The 23,840-nt window shown below is 39.7% G+C and overlaps 1 protein-coding gene across 4 annotated transcripts in view; it reads left to right on the top strand.

The window, feature by feature from the left end:
- Positions 1 to 23,840, top strand: part of CFAP43 (cilia and flagella associated protein 43) — a 114,558-nt gene that overhangs the window by 10,323 nt on the left and 80,395 nt on the right. For 3 of the 4 annotated variants that reach the window (XM_025273791.2, XM_025273785.2, XM_025273786.2), the window contains exons 3-5: positions 1,131 to 1,227; positions 7,520 to 7,687; positions 17,444 to 17,594. In XM_025273791.2, the coding sequence (XP_025129576.2) occupies positions 1,131 to 1,227; positions 7,520 to 7,687; positions 17,444 to 17,594 (416 nt within the window). Of the gene's footprint in view, positions 1 to 1,130; positions 1,228 to 7,519; positions 7,688 to 17,443; positions 17,595 to 23,840 lie in introns of those variants that run through there. The other variant, XM_044934921.2, reaches the window with a different exon arrangement.

Raw genomic sequence — 23,840 nt, 5'->3', positions numbered from 1 at the left:
TAGAAAATATGTGGTGGAAAATTGAAATAATTTGAGGATGGAGAAGAACTTTTCACATAAAGAATGCAACTTAAACATATTTTTGATTACATACAAATTTAAAACTTGTGAACATCTAAAATACCATAAAAATTAAAAAGCAGATAACAAACTGAGGGAAATATTTGAACAAATATGACCAAGTATTTTCAGATATTCTGATAGAGCAGTGGAAAAAGAACTTGTCAAAACCACAAGACTAGCAATGTCCCAAAGCATTAAGTCTTCCGTCTCAATATTCATTTTATTTATTTTTCAACATTCATTTAAAAGAGTTTCTTAAACTGAGATGAAGTTTTTCTGAGTATCAAGGTCACAATTTTTTAAAAGCTTATAATTGCTAAGCAGAGTGTTAAATTGATAACATTTTTGTTATTGTTGTTGAAGGTAGAGTTAAAAAGTGATACAAAGACATGAATGTGAAGAAGACAAACATAGAAGGCAAAGCTTGCATCTGTGGGGCCACACTGAGGAGCAGCAGCTAAAGGAGGGGAGACCAGAGCCCCACATATAAGGAAGGCAGAAGCACATACTTCCCTGTATTAGCATCCTCACTGTGCACATTTTAAACATGTTGCTAAGACTTTTAAAGTCATGTTTCATTTCTTCAGCTGCAGGTACAAATGAGAAAAGAACTTTTTTAGTTGTTCTAACGACGGAAAGATATTAAGCTAAGGGCCAGATATGACCTACAGGGCAAAGACATGGAAGCAAACTAGAATTATTGCAGCTCTTCAAGGTTTTTCAAGTTCTTTGAATGAATAACTTTTCTAATTACCATGTTTCGTGTATTTATTCTTGGGCCATTTCCAGTCACATGGGGACGTGCATGGTGCAGTGTACTCAGTTTTGCGCTGAAGTCACAAGACAGTGACCTCATGGCTTAATTCACTCTAAAATCTTTTAAAAATGGATCTTAACTTTGCTCATAACTTTCTATTAATAGTGTTAGATGTCAGTCAAGACATCTCTTATTCTAAGGGCCAAAGCTTTTGAATTATGTAAAAATTATTAAATAAGGGAAATTAAAGTATAAGACTATAGTTAATCTGAATATGATTACATCCTTATAATGGGTTTTTATATTATAGGTAACGTTCTCCTAGACTACACTTTACTTTCCTTCAGTTACTGTGGCACCTACCTGGCTAGTTACTCCTCCCTTCCAGAATTTGAACTGGCCCTCTGGTAAGTTGCAGCCTCCTGCAGAATTCTTTTCATTGGGTCACATTTTAATCGTATCCTTCTAGATTGTATCAAAGGACATCTACATGAAAAATCTGGAACAAGGAAAAGTGAAAAAAATAAAAGTCCTAATCATTGGCTTAATCACCACTTTCAGGCAGCAAATTGGCAGGGCAAAAGCTAACAGATTAACTACTGTCTTTCTCTTCTTATTAATGTGTTATAATATTCCTTTGTCAGGTAAAGAATACATGGATAATTACATAAAGTTTTATCTTTTCTTAAATCATATGATACCTTTGAATTATTTTATATTTTCCACTAATGTTGAAATTAAGATGTCTCTATATTAGAGCTCAGTTTGAAGTAATTATTTTTAGGGACATTAGAACAATTATATGTACAGAGAGTAGAACATCATACCCCATTTTCCAGCTGTAAAGAAAATACTTGTTAATAAGACTCATGTCTGGTCTTTACTGGGTCACTTCATGTGGCCACCTTCAAAGATGCACTCACTGTTCTATCCATAACATAGACTCCTTCTGGGGGAAATTTGTCTTATTAAGGTGAAATATGAAATGTTCCAACGATGATTGAGAATACCCCTTACATACCAGCTTTTCTCGGGGCTTCTGTGGTGACTCAGCTGTTAAAGAAGCCACCTGCCAATGCAGGAGAAGCAAGAAACTTGGATTCAGTCCCTGGGTAGGGAAGATCCCCTGGAGAAGTAAATGGCAACCCACTCCAGTATTCTTGCCTGGAAAGTTCCATGGAAAGGTTCCAAGGAGCCTGGTGGGTGTCAGTCCATGGGGTTGCAAAGAGTTAGACATCACTGAGTGCTCTCTCACACACACACACAGACACACACACATCAGCATTTCTCATGGGAGAATGTAATATTCTAGATTCAGAGAACATTTAATTTATATAGAGTAACTTAAAAAAAATAAAACAACTTTACTGAGATATAATTGATGTATAATAAACTATATATATTGGAGAAGGCAATGGCACCCCACTCCAGTACTCTTGCCTGGAAAATCCCATGGACGAAGGAGCCTGGTAGGCTGCAGTCCATGGGGTCACTAGAGTTGGACACAACTGAGCGACTTCACTTTCACTTTTCACTTTCATGCATTGGAGAAGGAAATGGCAACCCACTCCAGTGTTCTTGCCTGGAGAATCCCAGGGACAGGGAAGCCTGGTGGGCTGCCGTCTCTGGGGTCGCGCAGAGTCGGACACGACTGAAGCGACTTAGCAGCAGCAGTAGCAAACTATATATATACAACTTGATGACTTTTGACTTATTCATGAAACCATCACCATGACCAGGATGATGAATATATCCATCATCTCCAAAAGTTTTCCTGTGCTCCTTCAGATCCTTCCTTCAGATCCAGGTATGCCACACATACATGTGGCTTCCCAGGGTAAAGCACCCACCTGACAATGCAGGGGACGCAAGAGACTCAAGGTTGATCCCTGTGTTGGAGAGATCCCCTGGAGAAGGAAACAGCAACCCACTCCAATATTCTTGCCTGGGAAATCCCATGGACAGAGAAGCCTGGTGGGCTACAGTCCATGGGGCCTCATCGAGTCGGCCGTGACGGTGTGATTGGGCACACATGCATGTACACCATTGCTTCCCTGCCTTCACCCCTGGGGAACCAGTGGTGTATTTTCTCTCACTCTGAGTTAGTTTGCGTCTTATAGAACTGCATATACATTATATACTATTTTTTTTAATCTGACTTCTTCCATGCTGCACAGTTATTTTTAAATTCTCCCACTCTGCTGTGTCTTTCGATAGTTCATTCCTTTGTATTCCATGGTATATAGCACAATCTGTTTACTCACTCACCTGTTAATGATTGTTTTAGTTCGCTAGGGCTGCCATTAACAAAGTACCACAAACTGAGTGGTTTAACCACAGAAATGTATTGTCTCAGTTCTGGAGGGCAGAAATCTGAGATCAAGTGTCAGCAGGATTGATTCCTGCTGAGCTGTGACGGAGAATCTGTTCCCGATTGTGAATAACTGTCCTCGTGTTCACATGGTGTTCTCCTTGTCTGTATATCTGTCTCTTAATTTCCCCCTTTCTAAGGTCACTAATCATATTGGAGTTGGGCTACACTAAATGACTTCATTTCATTTAGGAAAGACCCTCCTTCCAAATAAGGTCACACTCTGAGATACTGAGGGTGAGGACCTTAACCTATGAATTGTGGGAGACACAAATCCATCCATAACAATGCTTAAAAGATGAGGAGGAATGAGATTTGTGAAGAGGAGAAGGAAGAAGATTCTAAGCAGAGAAAAAGCATGCGCAAAGGTCATGAGGTCAGAAAATATGGCAAATTTGAAGATTTAATGAAGAGGTCGTAATAATGTAAACAAGAGACCAGCCATGAGAGGCAAGACCAAAGGGACAGTGTGTGGCCAGTGTGTGATCAGCCTTGTAAATATGTGACCGTGGAGTTTATCGTCCAAATCTGGACACTTGTGAGAATGAAAGGGGTATGTTATTAATAATTAATGCAAAAGGATACTCATCCTCAGTATAAGTCATGCAAGTTGGCACATCCTTTATCATAGAAGCAATGGGAGTCTATTAAGGACTTTTACCAGGGATGTGAAAATGACATGATCAGTCTGCATATAAAGATCTTCTGGTCACATCAAGGAGAGAACATCAATTAGGAGGCTTTGGTGGTCCAGATGAGAGATAGTCGTGGCATGGACTAGAATAGTAAGCATAGGATGCAGGAAAGTGGAGATATTTGGGAGGTGTTTAGGAGACAGCACCATTGGGCTTGGTGACTGACTGAATGTTGGGCATGATGCTGAGAGAGAGGGACAGTTGAGGGTTTTACCCAGAGATGTGACTTGGGAAACCTGGGGACATGATGATGCTTTTCAGAAAGATATAGAAGGCCTGGGTGGAGGGAGGTTGGAAGAGGCGATTGGGGAAGATGAGTTGGGACAAGCTGAGTTGAGGGTGCCTGAGATAAAGAAATGGTGATGTCTAGTTGGCAGTTGATATATCAGTTAGGATTAAGGTTCAGTTGCTGCTACAGAAACCCAAATCACCCTAAAGAGATGGCGTGAACAAAACAGGAGTTTTTTTTCTCCCATGTAGCAGTTTGGGTATGAGCAGCCTGTGGCTGATCTGGGGGCTTACCGGTGTCTGGGATCTGTCTCCCCTATTCTGTTGTTCTCACACTCCTAGGGTGTTACCCTCATCTCTGGTCTAAAGTGGGGCACCAGCCATATATTTTGGGGAGCCACATGGAAGGGAAAAGCATAATGGGGAGAGCACAAACCTTTGTTGGACTCGTAGCATGGGAACTGCATGCATCACTACCACTTAGAGCCCACTGGCCAGCTTGGTCACAAGCCACAGGGAGCTACAAAGCATGCTGGGAAATATGGTCCTCACTGTGGGTGACCATGTACCTGGTTAAAAACTAGGGGATTCTGTTACTAGCAAGGAGAAATGGAGAATAGATTTTGAGAGACGCAGTTTGCCTCTATCCTAGATAGCTAGGACCAGAGCTCAGGAGGAGGTTAACACTTGGGAGTTGTTAGATTAGTAGTCAGAGTGCTGAAAGTGGATAGAGCACCTACAAGAGAACCTTGAACAGAACCTAGAGGAACACCAATAAAAGGGGCTGAAAGGGGAAAAGGGCCGCATAGGACATTCAGAAGGAGCAGTCATGGAGCGAGGACGGACAGGGGCATGGAGGCTCCAGAACGCACCTGAGCCTGAATTCTGAAGAAAGCAGAGCCTGAGGCAGAAACTCACATGCCCCTTCTTTAGGAGAGAGTACAGTTTCAGGAAGGAGGCAAGCTAGAAAGGGGGAGGGAGGGAAGGAAGAGAGCCAATGTCAGCGCACATTAATTTACTGGGCACCACTTAGCTGCTCTGTCCCACAGGTGGTCTTTTGAGAGGCCGTGTGGAATACTGTGAACATGGACAGTCCCTGGGCCGTGACACAAGGGGCTGGGAAGGGGAGAGGAAGATACGGGAACTTGCCCACCACTCCTGTTACCCCATCAATCAAAAGTCCCCTGCACAGGATATTAACTCCGCTCCACTTTCAGACTTAGTGCAACCTGAGGCTCTGGGTGTGTAGAGCAGGCATGAGATGAGGTGCAAGCAAAGTGGGCCCATGAAGTCAGTTGAAGCCTATGCAGTTAGACAGCCACCAAGTCAGCTAGGCAGAACAGGTGATCCAGGGCCCAGAAACAGCATGGGGCTGACAGTTAGGGGTTTCACATAAGAGCTTTGTTGACAGAGAGTCCAAGAGTCATCCCAGAAGGTAGTTGTGGTGAGCGGAGTCCAGTCCTGTAGAAGTTAAGTTAGACAAGGACTGAAAAGAACCTGCCAGGTTTGGGATGAAGGTAGATGTCAGTGGATCTTGGAGACAGACAGATGGGAGACAGATATCTATGTCAGTGGAATGGTGGCAATGGGGTGCAGATATCCTGTGATGAGGGGAGAACAGGAGTAAGGAAGACGATGCAGTGAGTTTAAACAACTCACTCAGGGAGATTGGCTCCAAGGGAAGAGAGACATTAAAATGTGAGATTAGGGGAGGGATTTTTTTAAAAGATGGTACAGATGAGCACTTCAGGGTTGACAGAGAGGAGTCAGGAGAGAGGAAGAGCCCAAAGGTGCAAAAGAGAAGGAATAATGGGTAAACTAAAGTTCTTAAGAAGTCAAGACCTGTAGGGTCCAGAACACAGGTGGTAAAACTGGCCTTAAGCAAAAGGGAGGATATGTCTTCCATTGTAACAGAAGAGAATAAGGAAAGAATGATACAGAACTTGGCAGGTTGTCACACTCGATCTCAGAAATTTGGAGGAATTGTCAGCTGATAACCTCTGTTTTCTTCATCGAAGTCAAGCCCATTTACTGAGAGTAAGAAGGAACTGGAGGAGTTAGAGCCTTAAGGAAAATGGAGAATATTAAAAATCAGCACTTTAGAGAATAGGAAAGAGAACCAACCAGAGAAACAAAGGAGGGTTGGAGGTTGTATTGAGGGTCCTCGTTGGTGGTAAACATGAATTCATAATATCACCGACACACATAGTCCTGTAATATTTGTTCTTTTGTTTCAGCAGCTCAGGTTTTCAGCCATATCCATCCAGGGTTGATGTGTTTTCCCAGGCATCTGAGGCAGAAAGTAAAAACAATCCAGGGAATCAGTGATACCAGCAAGAGATTAGTTAATGTGATGGATGGGACCTCTGTGATGGGGATGGAAGGAGGTGGAAGCAGGAGGGAGCCAAGAGACAGGGTGAACTCCACACGATTTAGTTCTAGTTTGCAATTCACAACCCTGAGTGAGTTCTGGCTCCTTGTGAGGGGGCAGCTCACATGAATTTTTCTTCTGTTTATTTTATCTAGCAAAGGACCTTGCTCATGATAGGCATTCAAGATATTCTCTCAAGTGGGTAAATGAATTAATCTGTTTTAAAGTACTAGTATTATGATTTTTGTTTGTTGTTAAAGGGGCAAAAACCAAACAATGTAACCGAGCATAACCCTATGGGCTCTTCCAGGGACAGGTGGTAGTGGTTTAGTCCCTAAGTCGTGTCTGACTCTTTGAGACCCCGTGGACTGTAGCCTGCTAGGCTGCTCTGTCCATGGGATTTCCCAGGCAAGAATACTGGAGTGGGTTGCCATTTCCTTCTCCAGGGGATCTTCCCCACCCAGGGACTGAACCCGCATCTCCTTCATTGGCAAGTAGATTCTTTAGTGCTGAGCCACCTGGGAAGCCTACTGTGATTTTTAAAACTCAGTAAATGATCAGCTGGCATCAGTGCATACAGGGCATCTCAACTTAAAAGGAGTACTCATCTGTAGTACTAAGTGATTTAGGCACTTACACTTTTCAGCACATGTGATGGTACTTTCCACTTTCTAGATTTATATCTAGAAATGGGTCAAATCCAAATTTGATAAGGAGCATGAAACAGCCTTAGTGTAGCACATTGCAAAGTAATATTTTAAAATAATTGTCTTGCTTTCCTAGGAGGGTACACTATAATTATAAGCATAATTATTTTAATCTTGATATTAAGATAATAGATTAATAAATAATAAATTCTCAAGTTATGTAAGTTGTTTTCAAGTTTTGGGAATAGCCAAAAATTCATTCAGGTTTTCATTCTCTCTTATGGAAAAGCCTGAATGAACTTTATGGCCAACCCAATAATTAGATATATGTTCTCAAGACATGAAATTCAAATGAATTATTTTTCACCAAACTCAATTTTGTCTCAGGAACTGGGAATCAGGTGTCATTTTGTGCAGGAAGTCACAACCCGGTATAGATGTGAGCCAGATGACTTTTAACCCCATGAATTGGCACCAGCTGTGCTTGTCAAGTCCAAGTGCAGTAACTGTGTGGACCATCGAAAGAAGTAACCAGGAACATTATCTCAAAGCAAAGTAAGAGACTTCATTACAACACAGCAAAGTGGGGATTTTTGTTTGCATTCATGTAACGGGATTGGGTCGATTTGGTGAATTAAATGGCTTTATACACACATCTTAAAACATCTTTTCCCATACTTTGGAGTTGTTGGTTGCATTTTGAAGGGACTCTCTTTAACTTGATTTCCCATTGAGTTTAAATATCAACCTTATTACAACATGGTTTAATTTTCCAAAATTGTATTTACTCTTGCCATTTCAAAATATGCCTATTGTATTAAATATACATGTATTTCTAAAAGATCATGTTTTTTGTACCTATTATTTTGATACCCAATTGAAATCTCAAAACTAAGAACATTTTAGATATGGGAAATGTATAGATCATATCTTCAGCCACATTGTCTATAAACAAGAGGGTCGTTGCATGTAGTGAAGTCATGGAATTGCCTATTTCGATAGGACTGGGTCAAAGAGAAGTTAAAAGACCAACGTCCTGGTGATAGTTGATGATCATGGTACCTTTGTTGAAAAGAGTTCAAAGACTTAAGGTGGTCCTGAGCCTACCATTCTCTCCACACTCCCCAAAGTCAAAGACTAAGGAGACATTGGACATGCACATTCTTGAAGTTGCAGATTTTGAAAACCTGCCTTCTTAAAGAGAAATGTAAACCTAGTTAATAAAGTTTTCAAGCTGGAGAACCCTAAGAGAGGCACTTCTTTCTCCTCAGTATTCTTTATGTCTCAGTTTCATTTTTTTTTTTTTGTTTTTTTTTTTTAAAAAATAAAAAAAAATTATATCAAAATGAATCCGCCACAGGTTTACATGTGTTCCCCATCCTGAACCCTCCTCCCTCCTCCCTCCCCATTCCATCCCTCTGGGTCGTCCCAGTGCACCAGCCCCAAGCATCCAGTATCGTGCATCGAACCTGGACTGGCAACTCATTTCATACATGATATTTTACATGTTTCAATGCCATTCTCCCAAATCTTCCCACCCTCTCCCTCTCCCACAGAGTCCATAAGACTGTTCTATACATCAGTGTCTCTTTTGCTGTCTTGTACACAGGGTTATTGTTACCATCTTTCTAAATTCCATATATATGCGTTAGTATACTGTATTGGTGTTTTTCTTTCTGGCTTACTTCACTCTGTATAATAGGCTCCAGTTTCATCCACCTCATTAGAACTGATTCAAATGTATTCTTTTTAATGGCTGAATAATACTCCATTGTGTATATGTACCACAGCTCTCTTATCCATTCATCTGCTGATGGACATCTAGGTTGCTTCCATGTCCTGGCTATTATAAACAGTGCTGCGATGAACATTGGGGTACTCATGTCTCTTTCCCTTCTGGTTTCCTCAGTGTGTATGCCCAGCAGTGGGATTGCTGGATCATAAGGCATGTCTATTTCCAGTTTTTTAAGGAATCTCCACACTGTTCTCCATAGTGGCTGTACTAGTTTGCATTCCCACCAACAGTGTAAGAGGGTTCCCTTTTGTCCACACCCTCTCCAGCATTTATTACTTGTAGACTTTTGGATTGCAGCCATTCTGACTGGTGTGAAATGGTATCTCATAGTGGTTTTGATTTGCATTTCTCTGATAATGAGTGATGTTGAGCATCTTTTCATGTGTTTGTTAGCCATCTGTATGTCTTCTTTGGAGAAATGTCTATTTAGTTCTTTGGCCCATTTTTTGATTGGGTCATTTATTTTTCTGGAGTTGAGCTGTAGGAGTTGCTTGTATATTCTCGAGATTAGTTGTTTGTCAGTTGCTTCATTTGCTATTATCTTCTCCCATTCTGAAGGCTGTCTTTTCACCTTGCTAATAGTTTCCTTTGATGTGCAGAGGCTTTTAAGGTTAATTAGGTCCCATTTGTTTATTTTTGCTTTTATTTCCAATATTCTGGGAGGTGGGTCATAGAGGATCCTGCTGTGATGTATGTCAGAGAGTGTTTTGCCTATGTTCTCCTCTAGGAGTTTTATAGTTTCTGGTCTTACGTTTAGATCTTTAATCCATTTTGAGTTTATTTTTGTGTATGGTGTTAGAAAGTGTTCTAGTTTCATTCTTTTTTTTTTTTTTTTAATTTTATTTTATTTTTAAACTTTACGTAACTGTATTAGATTTGCCAAATATCAAAATGAATCCGCCACAGGTATACATGTGTTCCCCATCCTGAGCCCTCCTCCCTCCTCCCTCCCCATTCCATCCCTCTGGGTCGTCCCAGTGCACCAGCCCCAAGCATCCAGTATCGTGCATCGAACCTGGACTGGCATCTCATTTCATACATGATATTTTACATGTTTCAATGCCATTCTCCCAAATCTTCCCACCCTCTCCCTCTCCCACAGAGTCCATAAGACTGTTCTATACATCAGTGTCTCTTTTGCTGTCTCGTACACAGGGTTATTGTTACCATCTTTCTAAAGTCCATATATATGCGTTAGTATACTGTATTGGTGTTTTTCTTTCTGGCTTACTTCACTCTGTATAATAGGCTCCAGTTTCATCCACCTCATTAGAACTGATTCAAATGTATTCTTTTTAATGGCTGAATAATACTCCATTGTGTATATGTACCACAGCTTTCTTATCCATTCATCTGCTGATGGACATCTAGGTTGCTTCCATGTCCTGGCTATTATAAACAGTGCTGCGATGAACATTGGGGTACTCGTGTCTCTTTCCCTTCTGGTTTCCTCAGTGTGTATGCCCAGCAGTGGGATTGCTGGATCATAAGGCATGTCTATTTCCAGTTTTTTAAGGAATCTCCACACTGTTCTCCATAGTGGCTGTACTAGTTTGCATTCCCACCAACAGTGTAAGAGGGTTCCCTTTTGTCCACACCCTCTCCAGCATTTATTACTTGTAGACTTTTGGATTGCAGCCATTCTGACTGGTGTGAAATGGTATCTCATAGTGGTTTTGATTTGCATTTCTCTGATAATGAGTGATGTTGAGCATCTTTTCATGTGTTTGTTAGCCATCTGTATGTCTTCTTTGGAGAAATGTCTATTTAGTTCTTTGGCCCATTTTTTGATTGGGTCATTTATTTTTCTGGAGTTGAGCTGTAGGAGTTGCTTGTATATTCTCGAGATTAGTTGTTTGTCAGTTGCTTCATTTGCTATTATCTTCTCCCATTCTGAAGGCTGTCTTTTCACCTTGCTAATAGTTTCCTTTGATGTGCAGAGGCTTTTAAGGTTAATTAGGTCCCATTTGTTTATTTTTGCTTTTATTTCCAATATTCTGGGAGGTGGGTCATAGAGGATCCTGCTGTGATGTATGTCAGACAGTGTTTTGCCTATGTTCTCCTCTAGGAGTTTTATAGTTTCTGGTCTTACGTTTAGATCTTTAATCCATTTTGAGTTTATTTTTGTGTATGGTGTTAGAAAGTGTTCTAGTTTCATTCTTTTACAAGTGGTTGACCAGAGTTCCCAGCACCACTTGTTAAAGAGATTGTCTTTAATCCATTGTATATTCTTGCCTCCTTTGTCGAAGATAAGGTGTCCATATGTGCGTGGATTTATCTCTGGGCTTTCTATTTTGTTCCATTGATCTATATTTCTGTCTTTGTGCCAGTACCATACTGTCTTGATAACTGTGGCTTTGTAGTAGAGCCTGAAGTCAGGTAGGTTGATTCCTCCAGTTCCATTCTTCTTTCTCAAGATCGCTTTGGCTATTCGAGGTTTTTTGTATTTCCATACAAATTGTGAAATTATTTGTTCTAGCTCTGTGAAGAATGCTGTTGGTAGCTTGATAGGGATTGCATTGAATCTATAGATTGCTTTGGGTAGTATACTCATTTTCACTACATTGATTCTTCCAACCCATGAACATGGTTTATTTCTCCATCTGTTAGTGTCCTCTTTGATTTCTTTCACCAGTGTTTTATAGTTTTCTATATATAGGTCTTTAGTTTCTTTAGGTAGATATATTCCTAAGTATTTTATTCTTTCCGTTGCAATGGTGAATGGAATTGTTTCCTTAATTTCTCTTTCTGTTTTCTCATTATTAGTGTATAGGAATGCAAGGGATTTCTGTGTGTTGATTTTATATCCTGCAACTTTACTATAGTCATTGATTAGTTCTAGTAATTTTCTGGTGGAGTCTTTAGGGTTTTCTATGTAGAGGATCATGTCATCTGCAAACAGTGAGAGCTTTACTTCTTCTTTTCCAATTTGGATTCCTTTTATTTCTTTTTCTGCTCTGATTGCTGTGGCCAAAACTTCCAAAACTATGTTGAATAGTAATGGTGAAAGTGGGCACCCTTGTCTTGTTCCTGACTTTAGAGGAAATGCTTTCAATTTTTCACCATTGAGGATAATGTTTGCTGTGGGTTTGTCATATATAGCTTTGATTATGTTGAGGTATGTTCCTTCTATTCCTGCTTTCTGGAGAGTTTTTATCATAAATGGATGTTGAATTTTGTCAAAGGCTTTCTCTGCATCTATTGAGAAAATCATATGGTTTTTATTTTTCAATTTGTTAATGTGGTGTATTACATTGATTGATTTGCGGATATTGAAGAATCCTTGCATCCCTGGGGTAAAGCCCACTTGGTCATGGTGTATGATCTTTTTAATGTGTTGTTGGATTCTGATTGCTAGAATTTTGTTAAGGATTTTTGCATCTATGTTCATCAGTGATATTGGCCTGTAGTTTTCTTTTTTTGTGGGATCTTTGTCAGGTTTTGGTATTAGGCTGATGGTGGCCTCATAGAATGAGTTTGGAAGTTTACCATCCTCTGCAATTTTCTGGAAGAGTTTGAGCAGGATAGGTGTTAGCTCTTCTCTAAATTTTTGGTAGAATTCAGCTGTGAAGCCGTCTGGACCTGGGCTTTTGTTTGCTGGAAGATTTTTGATTACAGTTTCAATTTCCGTGCTTGTGATGGGTCTGTTAAGATTTTCTATTTCTTCCTGGTCGAGTTTTGGAAAGTTGTACTTTTCTAAGAATTTGTCCATTTCTTCCTCGTTGTCCATTTTATTGGCATATAATTGTTGATAGTAGTCTCTTATGATCCTTTGTATTTCTGTGTTGTCTGTTGTGATCTCTCCATTTTCATTTCTAATTTTATTGATTTGATTTTTCTCCCTTTGTTTCTTGATGAGTCTGGCTAATGGTTTGTCAATTTTATTTATCTTTTCAAAGAACCAGCTTTTGGTTTTGTTGATTTTTGCTATGGTCTCTTTTGTTTCTTTTGCATTTATTTCTGCTCTAATTTTTAAGATTTCTTTCCTTCTACTAACCCTGGGGTTCTTCATTTCTTCCTTTTCTAGTTGCTTTAGGTGTAGAGTTAGGTTATTTATTTGACTTTTTTCTTGTTTCTTGAGGTGTGCCTGTATTGCTATGAACTTTCCCCTTAGGACTGCTTTTACCGTGTCCCACAGGTTTTGGGTTGTTGTGTTTTCATTTTCATTCGTTTCTATGCAAATTTTGATTTCTTTTTTGATTTCTTCTGTGATTTGTTGGTTATTCAGCAGCGTGTTGTTCAGCCTCCATATGTTGGATTTTTTAATAGTTTTTCTCCTGTAATTGAGATCTAATCTTACTGCATTGTGGTCAGAAAAGATGCTTGGAATGATTTCTATTTTTTTGAATTTACCAAGGCTAGCTTTATGGCCCAGGATGTGATCTATCCTGGAGAAGGTTCCATGTGCGCTTGAGAAGAAGGTGAAATTCATTGTTTTGGGATGAAATGTCCTATAGATATCAGTTAGGTCTAACTGGTCTATTGTATCTTTTAAAGTTTGTGTTTCCTTGTTAATTTTCTGTTTAGTTGATCTATCCATAGGTGTGAGTGGGGTATTAAAGTCTCCCACTATTATTGTGTTATTGTTAATTTCTCCTTTCATACTTGTTAGCATTTGTCTTACATACTGCGGTGCTCCCGTGTTGGGTGCATATATATTTATAATTGTTATATCTTCTTCTTGGATTGATCCTTTGATCATTATGTAGTGACCATCTTTGTCTCTTTTCACAGTCTTTGTTTTAAAGTCTATTTTATCTGATATGAGTATTGCTACTCCTGCTTTCTTTTGGTCCCTATTCGCATGGAAAATCTTTTTCCAGCCCTTCACTTTCAGTCTGTATGTGTCCCCTGTTTTGAGGTGGGTCTCTTGTAGACAACATATGCAGGGGTCTTGTTTTTGTATCCATTCAGCCAGTCTTTGTCTTTTGGTTGGGGCATTCAACCCATTTACGTTTAAGGTAATTACTGATAAGTATGACCCCGTTGCCATTTACTTTATTGTTTTGGGTTCGAATTTATACACAATTTTTGTGTTTCCTGTCTAGAGAATATCCTTTAGTATTTGTTGGAGAGCTGGTTTGGTGGTGCAGAATTCTCTCAGCTTTTGCTTGTCTGAAAAGCTTTTGATTTCTCCTTCATACTTGAATGAGATCCTTGCTGGGTACAATAATCTGGGCTGTAGGTTATTTTCTTTCATCATTTTAAGTATGTCTTGCCATTCCCTCCTGGCTTGAAGAGTTTCTATTGAAAGATCAGCTGTTATCCTTATGGGAATTCCCTTGTGTGTTATTTGTTGTTTTTCCCTTGCTGCTTTTAATATTTGTTCTTTGTGTTTGATCTTTGTTAATTTGATTACTATGTGTCTTGGGGTGTTTCGCCTTGGGTTTATCCTGTTTGGGACTCTCTGGGTTTCTTGGACTTGGGTGATTATTTCCTTCCCCATTTTAGGGAAGTTTTCAACTATTATCTCCTCAAGTATTTTCTCATGGTCTTTCTTTTTGTCTTCTTCTTCTGGGACCCCTATGATTCGAATGTTGTAGCGTTTAATATTGTCCTGGAGGTCTCTGAGATTGTCCTCATTTCTTTTAATTCGTTTTTCTTTTATCCTCTCTGATTCATTTATTTCTACCATTCTATCTTCTAATTCACTAATCCTATCTTCTGCCTCTGTTATTCTACTATTTGTTGCCTCCAGAGTGTTTTTAATTTCACTTATTGCATTATTCATTATATATTGACTCTTTTTTATTTCTTCTAAGTCCTTGTTAAACCTTTCTTGCATCTTCTCAATCCTTGCCTCCAGGCTATTTATCTGTGATTCCATTTTAATTTCAAGATTTTGGATCAATTTCACTATCATTATTCGGAATTCTTTATCAGGTAGATTCCCTATCTCTTCCTCTTTTGTTTGGTTTGGTGGGCATTTATCCTGTTCCTTTATCTGCTGGCTATTCCTCTGTCTCTTCATCTTGTTTAAATTGCTGAGTTTGGGGTGTCCTTTCTGTATTCTGGCCGTTTGTGGAGTTCTCTTTATTGTGGCGTTTCCTCGCTGTGTGTGGGTTTGTACAGGTGGCTTGTCAAGGTTTCCTGGTTAGGGAAGCTTGTGTCGATGTTCTAGTGGATGGAGCTGTATTTCTTCTCTCTCCTTTCGAAGAGTTGGGCTGCTTTTCTGGGTGCCTGATGTCCTCTGCCAGCATTCAGAAGTTGTTTTGTGGAATTTACTCGACGTTTAAATGCTCTTTTGATGAATTTGTGGGGGAGAAAGTGTTCTCCCCGTCCTACTCCTCCGCCATCTTGGCTCCTCCTCTTCGCCGGGCTGCACACTCACTGGGGCATTAAAGTGTTCTGTTTCGGCCAAAAGCCAGGTCTGCGTAGGATCTGTTGTCTCTGCCCTGCTTTCCACAAGTGCCGTAAAATCCTTCAGAGAGGTCGAAGCGAGAGAACACCTCCTTCCAGCGTGGTCTGGGGGCCAGCAATACCCTCAGTTTCATTTTTAAGAGAATCCATTGAATAGCCAAATCTGTCTCAGGGCAGAGTTGACAACACTGTACCTTTTCATAAAGTGGATAATGCCTCTATCAGATCTTTGCCAGGGCAGGCAAGTAATTTATCGCATTTTCTTTTGTTTCTCTTGAATTTTCTTCTCTAGTTCTGAATGTTGAGTTGTGATTTTTCTATAAGAAAATAAAATGAGAGGCCAAGTAAGTGGATTGTCCTGGATCAGAAAACAAGCAGGATTTGAAAATACTTAGTTAAGCCTTACATTTGAGTGGTAAATACTATTTTTGCATGATGGTTTTTCAAAATTATTCATCATTCATAAAACAGAACCAAGGATGTTTTAAACTTAACACATAAAGCCATGAGTTCTCTAAACTCATCTTTATAACCATGTTATAGTTTAAAAGTAAATATATGGTAAATCTGAAAATAAATTCCTGATACCAGAGGTTGTAAAGGTAGCTGAGTTTAATCTACATATATGTTAATTTTGGTCCACGTGTTTTTATTTGAGTTAGTTACCAATATTTAAAATTTGAGAAATTTCTCATCAATTCCAAATTATGATATTCTCTTAAAATTTTGAAATCAAAATTCTCACAATTCAGCAAACCCTCTTGGTTAGAACTGAGTGGCACCTGCCAGCTTTAGGAGGTGTGTACAGAGAAAAAATTCTTAGATTTTCTGTTTCTTTGTCAGAAAAAGCCTGCTTCTTCCCTGCTGTGTTTTTCTTCCTCATGAGTCTCCTTTACTCTCACAATGAATGTCACATTTCTGACATTTGTGGAGTTAGTTTTCCCCCCAACACCAAACAGTTCTCCGTGATACCAGCTGGGTGTTTATGATTTGACTCAATTCTGACACTCTACCCAGAGATAGAACCAGATTCTACAGGCTAAGGGTTCGGTCCTACAAGACTGCCCTCCCCCGTCCACTTCAGATGCTAACTTCAGACTAGGTTGTTACCTGTACTTCCAACTAACCAGCTACAGATTAGAGATTTCAATGACCCACTCCTGGGGTTACATTAATCTGCGAGAACAACTCACAGAACTCAGGACAGCACTTACTGACGTTTACTAGTTTACTGAAGGATATGATGAAGGATGCAGATGAGCAGCCAGATGGTGATACATGCGGTAAGGGCTTGGAGGGTCTTGAATGAAGGAATTTCTGTCCCATTTCTGGGAGTTGGTTAGACTGCATCACCCTCCCAGTGTATGTGTTCACCAACCTGGAAGCTCTCCAGACTCCCTACCATTACATGATCAATTATTTGCTCCATTTCTAGCTCCTCTGCTCTCTCTGGAAGATGGGAGTAGAAGCTGAAACTTCCAAGCCTCTAGTCATGGCTTGGTCTTTCTGGTGAGCAGTACCCATTCAGGAGCCTTTCAGGAGCCCGCCCAGAATTGCCTCAATAGAACAAAAGAAGCTCCTAATGCACTTAGGAACTTATAAGAGTTTCAGGAACTCTGTGCCCGGAAACTAGGCAGAGACCCTATATATATATATTTTTTTTTCTACTGTTTCACAGGAGAGAAAATACTTTCCCATCTGCCACAGTCCCACCTGATCACACAGCACTAGCCTAACCCCTGGCAGCATTCAAGTTTCCAATTTCTGCTTTGGATACTAACTTTTAACTTTTTGAAAAATCCCTATGTACTTGATTCATGACTGTGTATTACCTGTTCTTTTATGATAAAGTGAAAGTGAAGTCGCTCAGTGGTGTCCGACTCTTCGCGACCCCATGGACTGCAGCCTACCAGGCTCCTCCATCCATGGGATTTTCCAGGCAAGAGTACTGGAGTGGGGTGCCATTGCCTTCTCCGGTTCTTTTATGATAAATAGTTTTAAATCTACTCTTTTACTTTTATCTGGTTTCTGTTAGTTTTTTTTTTTTTTAATAAGATGTAACACTTCCCACTTTGTTTACCACTTATATGAAGCAGTTCTATCAGTAACTAGTTTCTGTTAATCTGATTATTCTGATGTCTTTTTTGCCCCTACAGGTCAGTAAAACTGCCTTTGGAAGATGGATCATTTTTTAATGAGACAGATGTCATTTTTCCCCAGTCGTTGCCCAAGGATCCTGTCTATGGACCTGTGCTCCCTGTGTCAGCCATTGCCGGACTCGTGGGTGAAGAGGCAGAAACTTTCAGGGTAATGACCTGGCCCCTCTCCTTGTCCCTGTTGGCTTTCATGACCATCCCATGAGATAGGCAAGATAGAGAGGATCTTCCTGGTTTTTATTACAGATTAATCCTGGAGACCATGAGAGATAAAGGCCCCAGAGTTCTGAGTTTGAGTTTGAGTGACTAGGAAGATGATGGCCCTTGCTAACTGAAGCAGGGGGCCCAGCTGTGATTTCAGAGTTGGACATACTGACTTTGGAGTGCTGGATGGCATCCAGGTGGAGACGCCAGGTGGATGCGGGCAACGTGGACCTAGTGTCAGAGAGAAGGCAGGGCTGGAGATGAAATAAGTTACAGTCATTACTGCAGAGAGGATAGTGGGAGCATGGGGCATGGGGTGGAGGAATGGGTAGGGGGTGAGGGAAAGAGAGAGAGGGTGTCAGGGAAGAGAGCCAGAGAGGAAAATGTCTGCAAAAGACAGGAGGAAGAAGTGGAGTCTGAGGAGGCGCAGTCACAGAAATAGGAGAAAATCCAGGAGAGAATGAGGCCCTGGAAAACAGTGGAAGAAAGTTTCATAAGGGAGTTTGCCAACAGTTACTCATTTTTTTTTTCATTCAACAGATACTTATCAAGCTCCTTGTGTATAACAGTCACAGTTTTAGACAACAGGGTCATGTGGTGACCAACCAGGCATAGGCCTACCTCTTGGAGCATCCATTCCATTAGGGAGACAGAGACAGCGACATCAGTACCAAAAGTAAAGAGATAGAGTAAATCGTTACAAAACGTGGCAAATGTTATAACAGGATAAATGGGAGATGGGGGTGGAAGGGAGGGAGAGATCAACAGGTTGCTCAAGGACGGCCTCTGGAGGGATGACTGAAGGACTAGGGGGCATTCCTCCTGCTATAAGCAGGGTGAAGAGTGTTCAGGCAGAGGGCACTGCATGTGCGAAGGCCCTGGGGCGAGAAGAGAATTCAGTATTCTTGAGGCGCTGAGAAGAGAATCCTGTGGCTGAAGCACAGTGAACAGGGAGCTGGGGAGTAAGGCACAGTGATGGTCAAGAAGGAGGCCCGGGGCAGAGAGTGACACCTGCAGGGTCTTTGGGGTGAAAGTAAGAAGCTGGATTCTGCTGCGGCTCTGGAACCTGCGTTGTGTGAACACTTGTGTGAAAGCTCCAAGCCAAGGAGAACGGAAGTAGAGGTTCCCAAATGCTTCTGACCACTGCAGAGTGTTTCAAATAGTTCGTCTGATAATTGGTTTATGAAAAAGTCTCTGGCAAGCAAAATTTGTATGCTTATAGTATTTCTTCTAAAGGATGACAATTACTCACTTTTCCTGATTACAGAAGGTAACTAATTCCTGTTAATAGTACAAGTCTTAGCCTTGGAGAAGGCAGTGGCACCCCACTCCAGTACTCTTGCTTGGAAAATCCCATGGATGGAGGAGCCTGGTAGGCTGCAGTCCATGGGGTCGCTAAGACTTAGACACGACTGAGCGACTTCACTTTCACTTTTCACTTTCATGCATTGGAGAAGGAAATGGCAACCCACTTCAGTGTTCTTTTTTTTTTTTTTAGTATCATCATTCCACTTAACTGAACTATCATGTTTTAATAAAATTATTGATGTCTTAAAGTTTCTGAAAAAAGTTTGAAAAATATCGTTATTGCAGAAGAAAGAGCATAGGGACAAACCAGGCTAGCTAAGCACATGCAGCTACAAGAAGTTATTATCATCAAGTCTGCGGTCAATGTTGTAGTCAGGAGATATGGTATTGGGGAGAGTGGGAGGGAGGCTCAGGAGAGCGGGAATACATGTATTCTTATGGCTGATTCACTTTTTTTTTTTTAACTTTAAAAATGCTGTTTATTTCACCTGTGAGTCATAGGATTTTGTTAGAACCCAGTAAGTTGGCCAGACCTTCAAGGGCTCAAGAATTCCAAGACCCATTCCCTTTCTTTTTTTTTTTTTTTTTTAATTTTATTTTATTTTTAAACTTTACATAACTGTATTAGTTTTGCCAAATATCAAAATGAATCCGCCACAGGTATACATGTGTTCCCTATCCTGAACCCTCCTCCCTCCTCCCTTCCCATTCCATCCCTCTGGGTCGTCCCAGTGCACCAGCCCCAAGCATCCAGTATCGTGCATCGAACCTGGACTGGCAACTCGTTTCATACATGATATTTTACATGTTTCACTGCCATTCTCCCAAATCTCCCCACCCTCTCCCTCTCTCACAGAGTCCATAAGACTGTTCTATACATCAGTGTCTCTTTTGCTGTCTCGTACACAGGGTTATTGTTACCATCTTTCTAAATTCCATATATATGCGTTAGTATACTGTATTGGTGTTTTTCTTTCTGGCTTACTTCACTCTGTATAATAGGCTCCAGTATCATCCACCTCATTAGAACTGATTCAAATGTATTCTTTTTAATGGCTAAGTAATACTCCATTGTGTATATGTACCACAGCTCTCTTATCCATTCATCTGCTGATGGACATCTAGGTTGCTTCCATGTCCTGGCTATTATAAACAGTGCTGCGATGAACATTGGGGTACACATGTCTCTTTCCCTTCTGGTTTCCTCAGTGTGTATGCCCAGCAGTGGGATTGCTGGATCATAAGGCAGTTCTATTTCCAGTTTTTTAAGGCATCTCCACACTGTTCTCCATAGTGGCTGTACTAGTTTGCATTCCCACCAACAGTGTAAGAGGGTTCCCTTTTCTCCACACCCTCTCCAACATTTATTACTTGTAGACTTTTGGATCGCAGCCATTCTGACTGGTGTGAAATGGTATCTCATAGTGGTTTTGATTTGCATTTCTCTGATAATGAGTGATGTTGAGCATCTTTTCATGTGTTTGTTAGCCATCTGTATGTCTTCTTTGGAGAAATGTCTGTTTAGTTCTTTGGCCCATTTTTTGATTGGGTCATTTATTTTTCTGGAGTTGAGCTGTAGGAGTTGCTTGTATATTCTCAAGATTAGTTGTTTGTCAGTTGCTTCATTTGCTATTATCTTCTCCCATTCTGAAGGCTGTCTTTTCACCTTGCTAATAGTTTCCTTTGATGTGCAGAAGCTTTTAAGGTTAATTAGGTCCCATTTGTTTATTTTTGCTTTTATTTCCAATATTCTGGGAGGTGGGTCATAGAGGATCCTGCTGTGATGTATGTCAGAGAGTGTTTTGCCTATGTTCTCCTCTAGGAGTTTTATAGTTTCTGGTCTTACGTTTAGATCTTTAATCCATTTTGAGTTTATTTTTGTGTATGGTGTTAGAAAGTGTTCTAGTTTCATTCTTTTACAAGTGGTTGACCAGATTTCCCAGCACCACTTGTTAAAGAGATTGTCTTTAATCCATTGTATATTCTTGCCTCCTTTGTCAAAGATAAGGTGTCCATATGTGCGTGGATTTATCTCTGGGCTTTCTATTTTGTTCCATTGATCTATATTTCTGTCTTTGTGCCAGTACCATACTGTCTTGATAACTGTGGCTTTGTAGTAGAGCCTGAAGTCAGGCAGGTTGATTCCTCCAGTTCCATTCTTCTTTCTCAAGATCGCTTTGGCTATTCGAGGTTTTTGTATTTCCATACAAATTGTGAAATTATTTGTTCTAGCTCTGTGAAGAATGCTGTTGGTAGCTTGATAGGGATTGCATTGAATCTATAGATTGCTTTGGGTAGTATACTCATTTTCACTATATTGATTCTTCCAATCCATGAACATGGTATATTTCTCCATCTGTTAGTGTCCTCTTTGATTTCTTTCACCAGTGTTTTATAGTTTTCTATATATAGGTCTTTAGTTTCTTTAGGTAGATATATTCCTAAGTATTTTATTCTTTCCATTGCAATGGTGAATGGGATTGTTTCCTTAATTTCTCTTTCTGTTTTCTCATTATTAGTGTATAGGAATGCAAGGGATTTCTGTGTGTTGATTTTATATCCTGCAACTTTACTATAGTCATTGATTAGTTCTAGTAATTTTCTGGTGGAGTCTTTAGGGTGTTCTATGTAGAGGATCATGTCATCTGCAAACAGTGAGAGCTTTACTTCTTCTTTTCCAATTTGGATTCCTTTTATTTCTTTTTCTGCTCTGATTGCTGTGGCCAAAACTTCCAAAACTATGTTGAATAGTAATGGTGAAAGTGGGCACCCTTGTCTTGTTCCTGACTTTAGAGGAAATGCTTTCAATTTTTCCCCATTGAGGATAATGTTTGCTGTGGGTTTGTCATATATAGCTTTGATTATGTTGAGGTATGTTCCTTCTATTCCTGCTTTCTGGAGAGTTTTGATCATAAATGGATGTTGAATTTTGTCAAAGGCTTTCTCTGCATCTATTGAGATAATCATATGGTTTTTATTTTTCAATTTGTTAATGTGGTGTATTACATTGATTGATTTGCAGATATTGAAGAATCCTTGCATCCCTGGGATAAAGCCCACTTGGTCATGGTGTATGATCTTTTTAATGTGTTGTTGGATTCTGATTGCTAGAATTTTGTTAAGGATTTTTGCATCTATGTTCATCAGTGATATTGGCCTGTAGTTTTCTTTTTTTGTGGGATCTTTGTCAGGTTTTGGTATTAGGGTGATAGTGGCCTCATAGAATGAGTTTGGAAGTTTACCATCCTCTGCAGTTTTCTGGAAGAGTTTGAGCAGGATAGGTGTTAGCTCTTCTCTAAATTTTTGGTAGAATTCAGCTGTGAAGCCGTCTGGACCTGGGCTTTTGTTTGCTGGAAGATTTTTGATTACAGTTTCAATTTCCGTGCTTGTGATGGGTCTGTTAAGATTTTCTATTTCTTCCTGGTCGAGTTTTGGAAAGTTGTACTTTTCTAAGAATTTGTCCATTTCTTCCACGTTGTCCATTTTATTGGCATATAATTGTTGATAGTAGTCTCTTATGATCCTTTGTATTTCTGTGTTGTCTGTTGTGATCTCTCCATTTTCATTTCTAATTTTATTGATTTGATTTTTCTCCCTTTGTTTCTTGTTGAGTCTGGCTAATGGTTTGTCAATTTTATTTATCCTTTCAAAAAACCAGCTTTTGGTTTTGTTGATTTTTGCTATGATCTCTTTTGTTTCTTTTGCATTTATTTCTGCTCTAAGTTTTAAGATTTCTTTCCTTCTACTAACCCTGGGGTTCTTCACTTCAGTGTTCTTGCCTGGAGAATCCCAGGGATGGGGGAGCCTGGTGGGCTGTGTCTGTGGAGTCACACAGAGTCGGACACGACTAAAGTGACTTAGCAGCAGTAGCCTTGGAAATGCAACCACACTCAGCCACAGTGGGGCAGCAGAGTAAAAACAAACATGTCAGCCTTCAAGATTTACAACTGGAAAATATGTTTCTATGTTTAGTTTTTGATACCAAAGAAGCCATATTTTCAACTATTGCAACCCCATCATTCACCCTGTGTACCAACTTCATGGATCCTACATAGAGCATTTAAAACTCAGGCAATTGTTCTTATCATTTAAAAAATGTCAAGTAAGAGAAAAGATTGTATGCTCTTAGTATTTCCTCTAAAGGATGACAATTATTCACTTTTTCAAATTATAGAAAATAGCTAATTCTTTTAATAGTACAGGAAATGCCTATACTTTTAATAATACAGAAATGCCTTCTTTAAATACTTAAATATGGAGTTACTGGTTTTTTTTTTTAATGCTTATAGTAAACAGACATATTTCTTTCCTAGGACTTTTGTAACTCAGTACATTTCAATTTTTTCCTGAAAACAGAAATTTAATATTAAAGTTTGACATCTCTAAATTATACAGAGACTGTTACTAAAGCCATTTATTTTACATTTAAATTAGAAGTCAATTTTGCCACTATGTAATTCTTTCATCTTAAATAAGGTGAAAAAAAATTGCTAACACATTGAGTAATATCTATACGAGTGAAAGTGTAACTAAACTTAGATCTCAGATATCTTGATTCTATTCCTTTGAATGAAATTTCTTGTGGCCCAGTACCAATGGCAAAGAAATAAGTAAGGATTTGACCTATTTAAAGTCTTAAAAATGGACAAATGTGGATTTTTATAAAATTACAAATATTAAATAGTCCCCTTATCTCTCTTGTAGCTAATGGTAGAAAAGCACATAATAGGTCTTTAAATGGGCAGGCATCACATTACACAACTTATCTGGGGCATTAGAAATGGTATCCAGTAATAGCATGGGGGAAATCAAAGGCAGATGTTATCTGGGCAGAAATTGTATCCAACATAGTAAATTTGATCTGAAGTTTCCAGTTTTCTTTTTC

Source organism: Bubalus bubalis, chromosome 23, assembly GCF_019923935.1.
Source record: "Bubalus bubalis isolate 160015118507 breed Murrah chromosome 23, NDDB_SH_1, whole genome shotgun sequence".
Lineage (NCBI taxonomy): Eukaryota > Metazoa > Chordata > Mammalia > Artiodactyla > Bovidae > Bubalus > Bubalus bubalis.
Note: the sequence above shows the minus strand (reverse complement) of the source record. Positions and strands in the feature narration are given on the sequence as shown.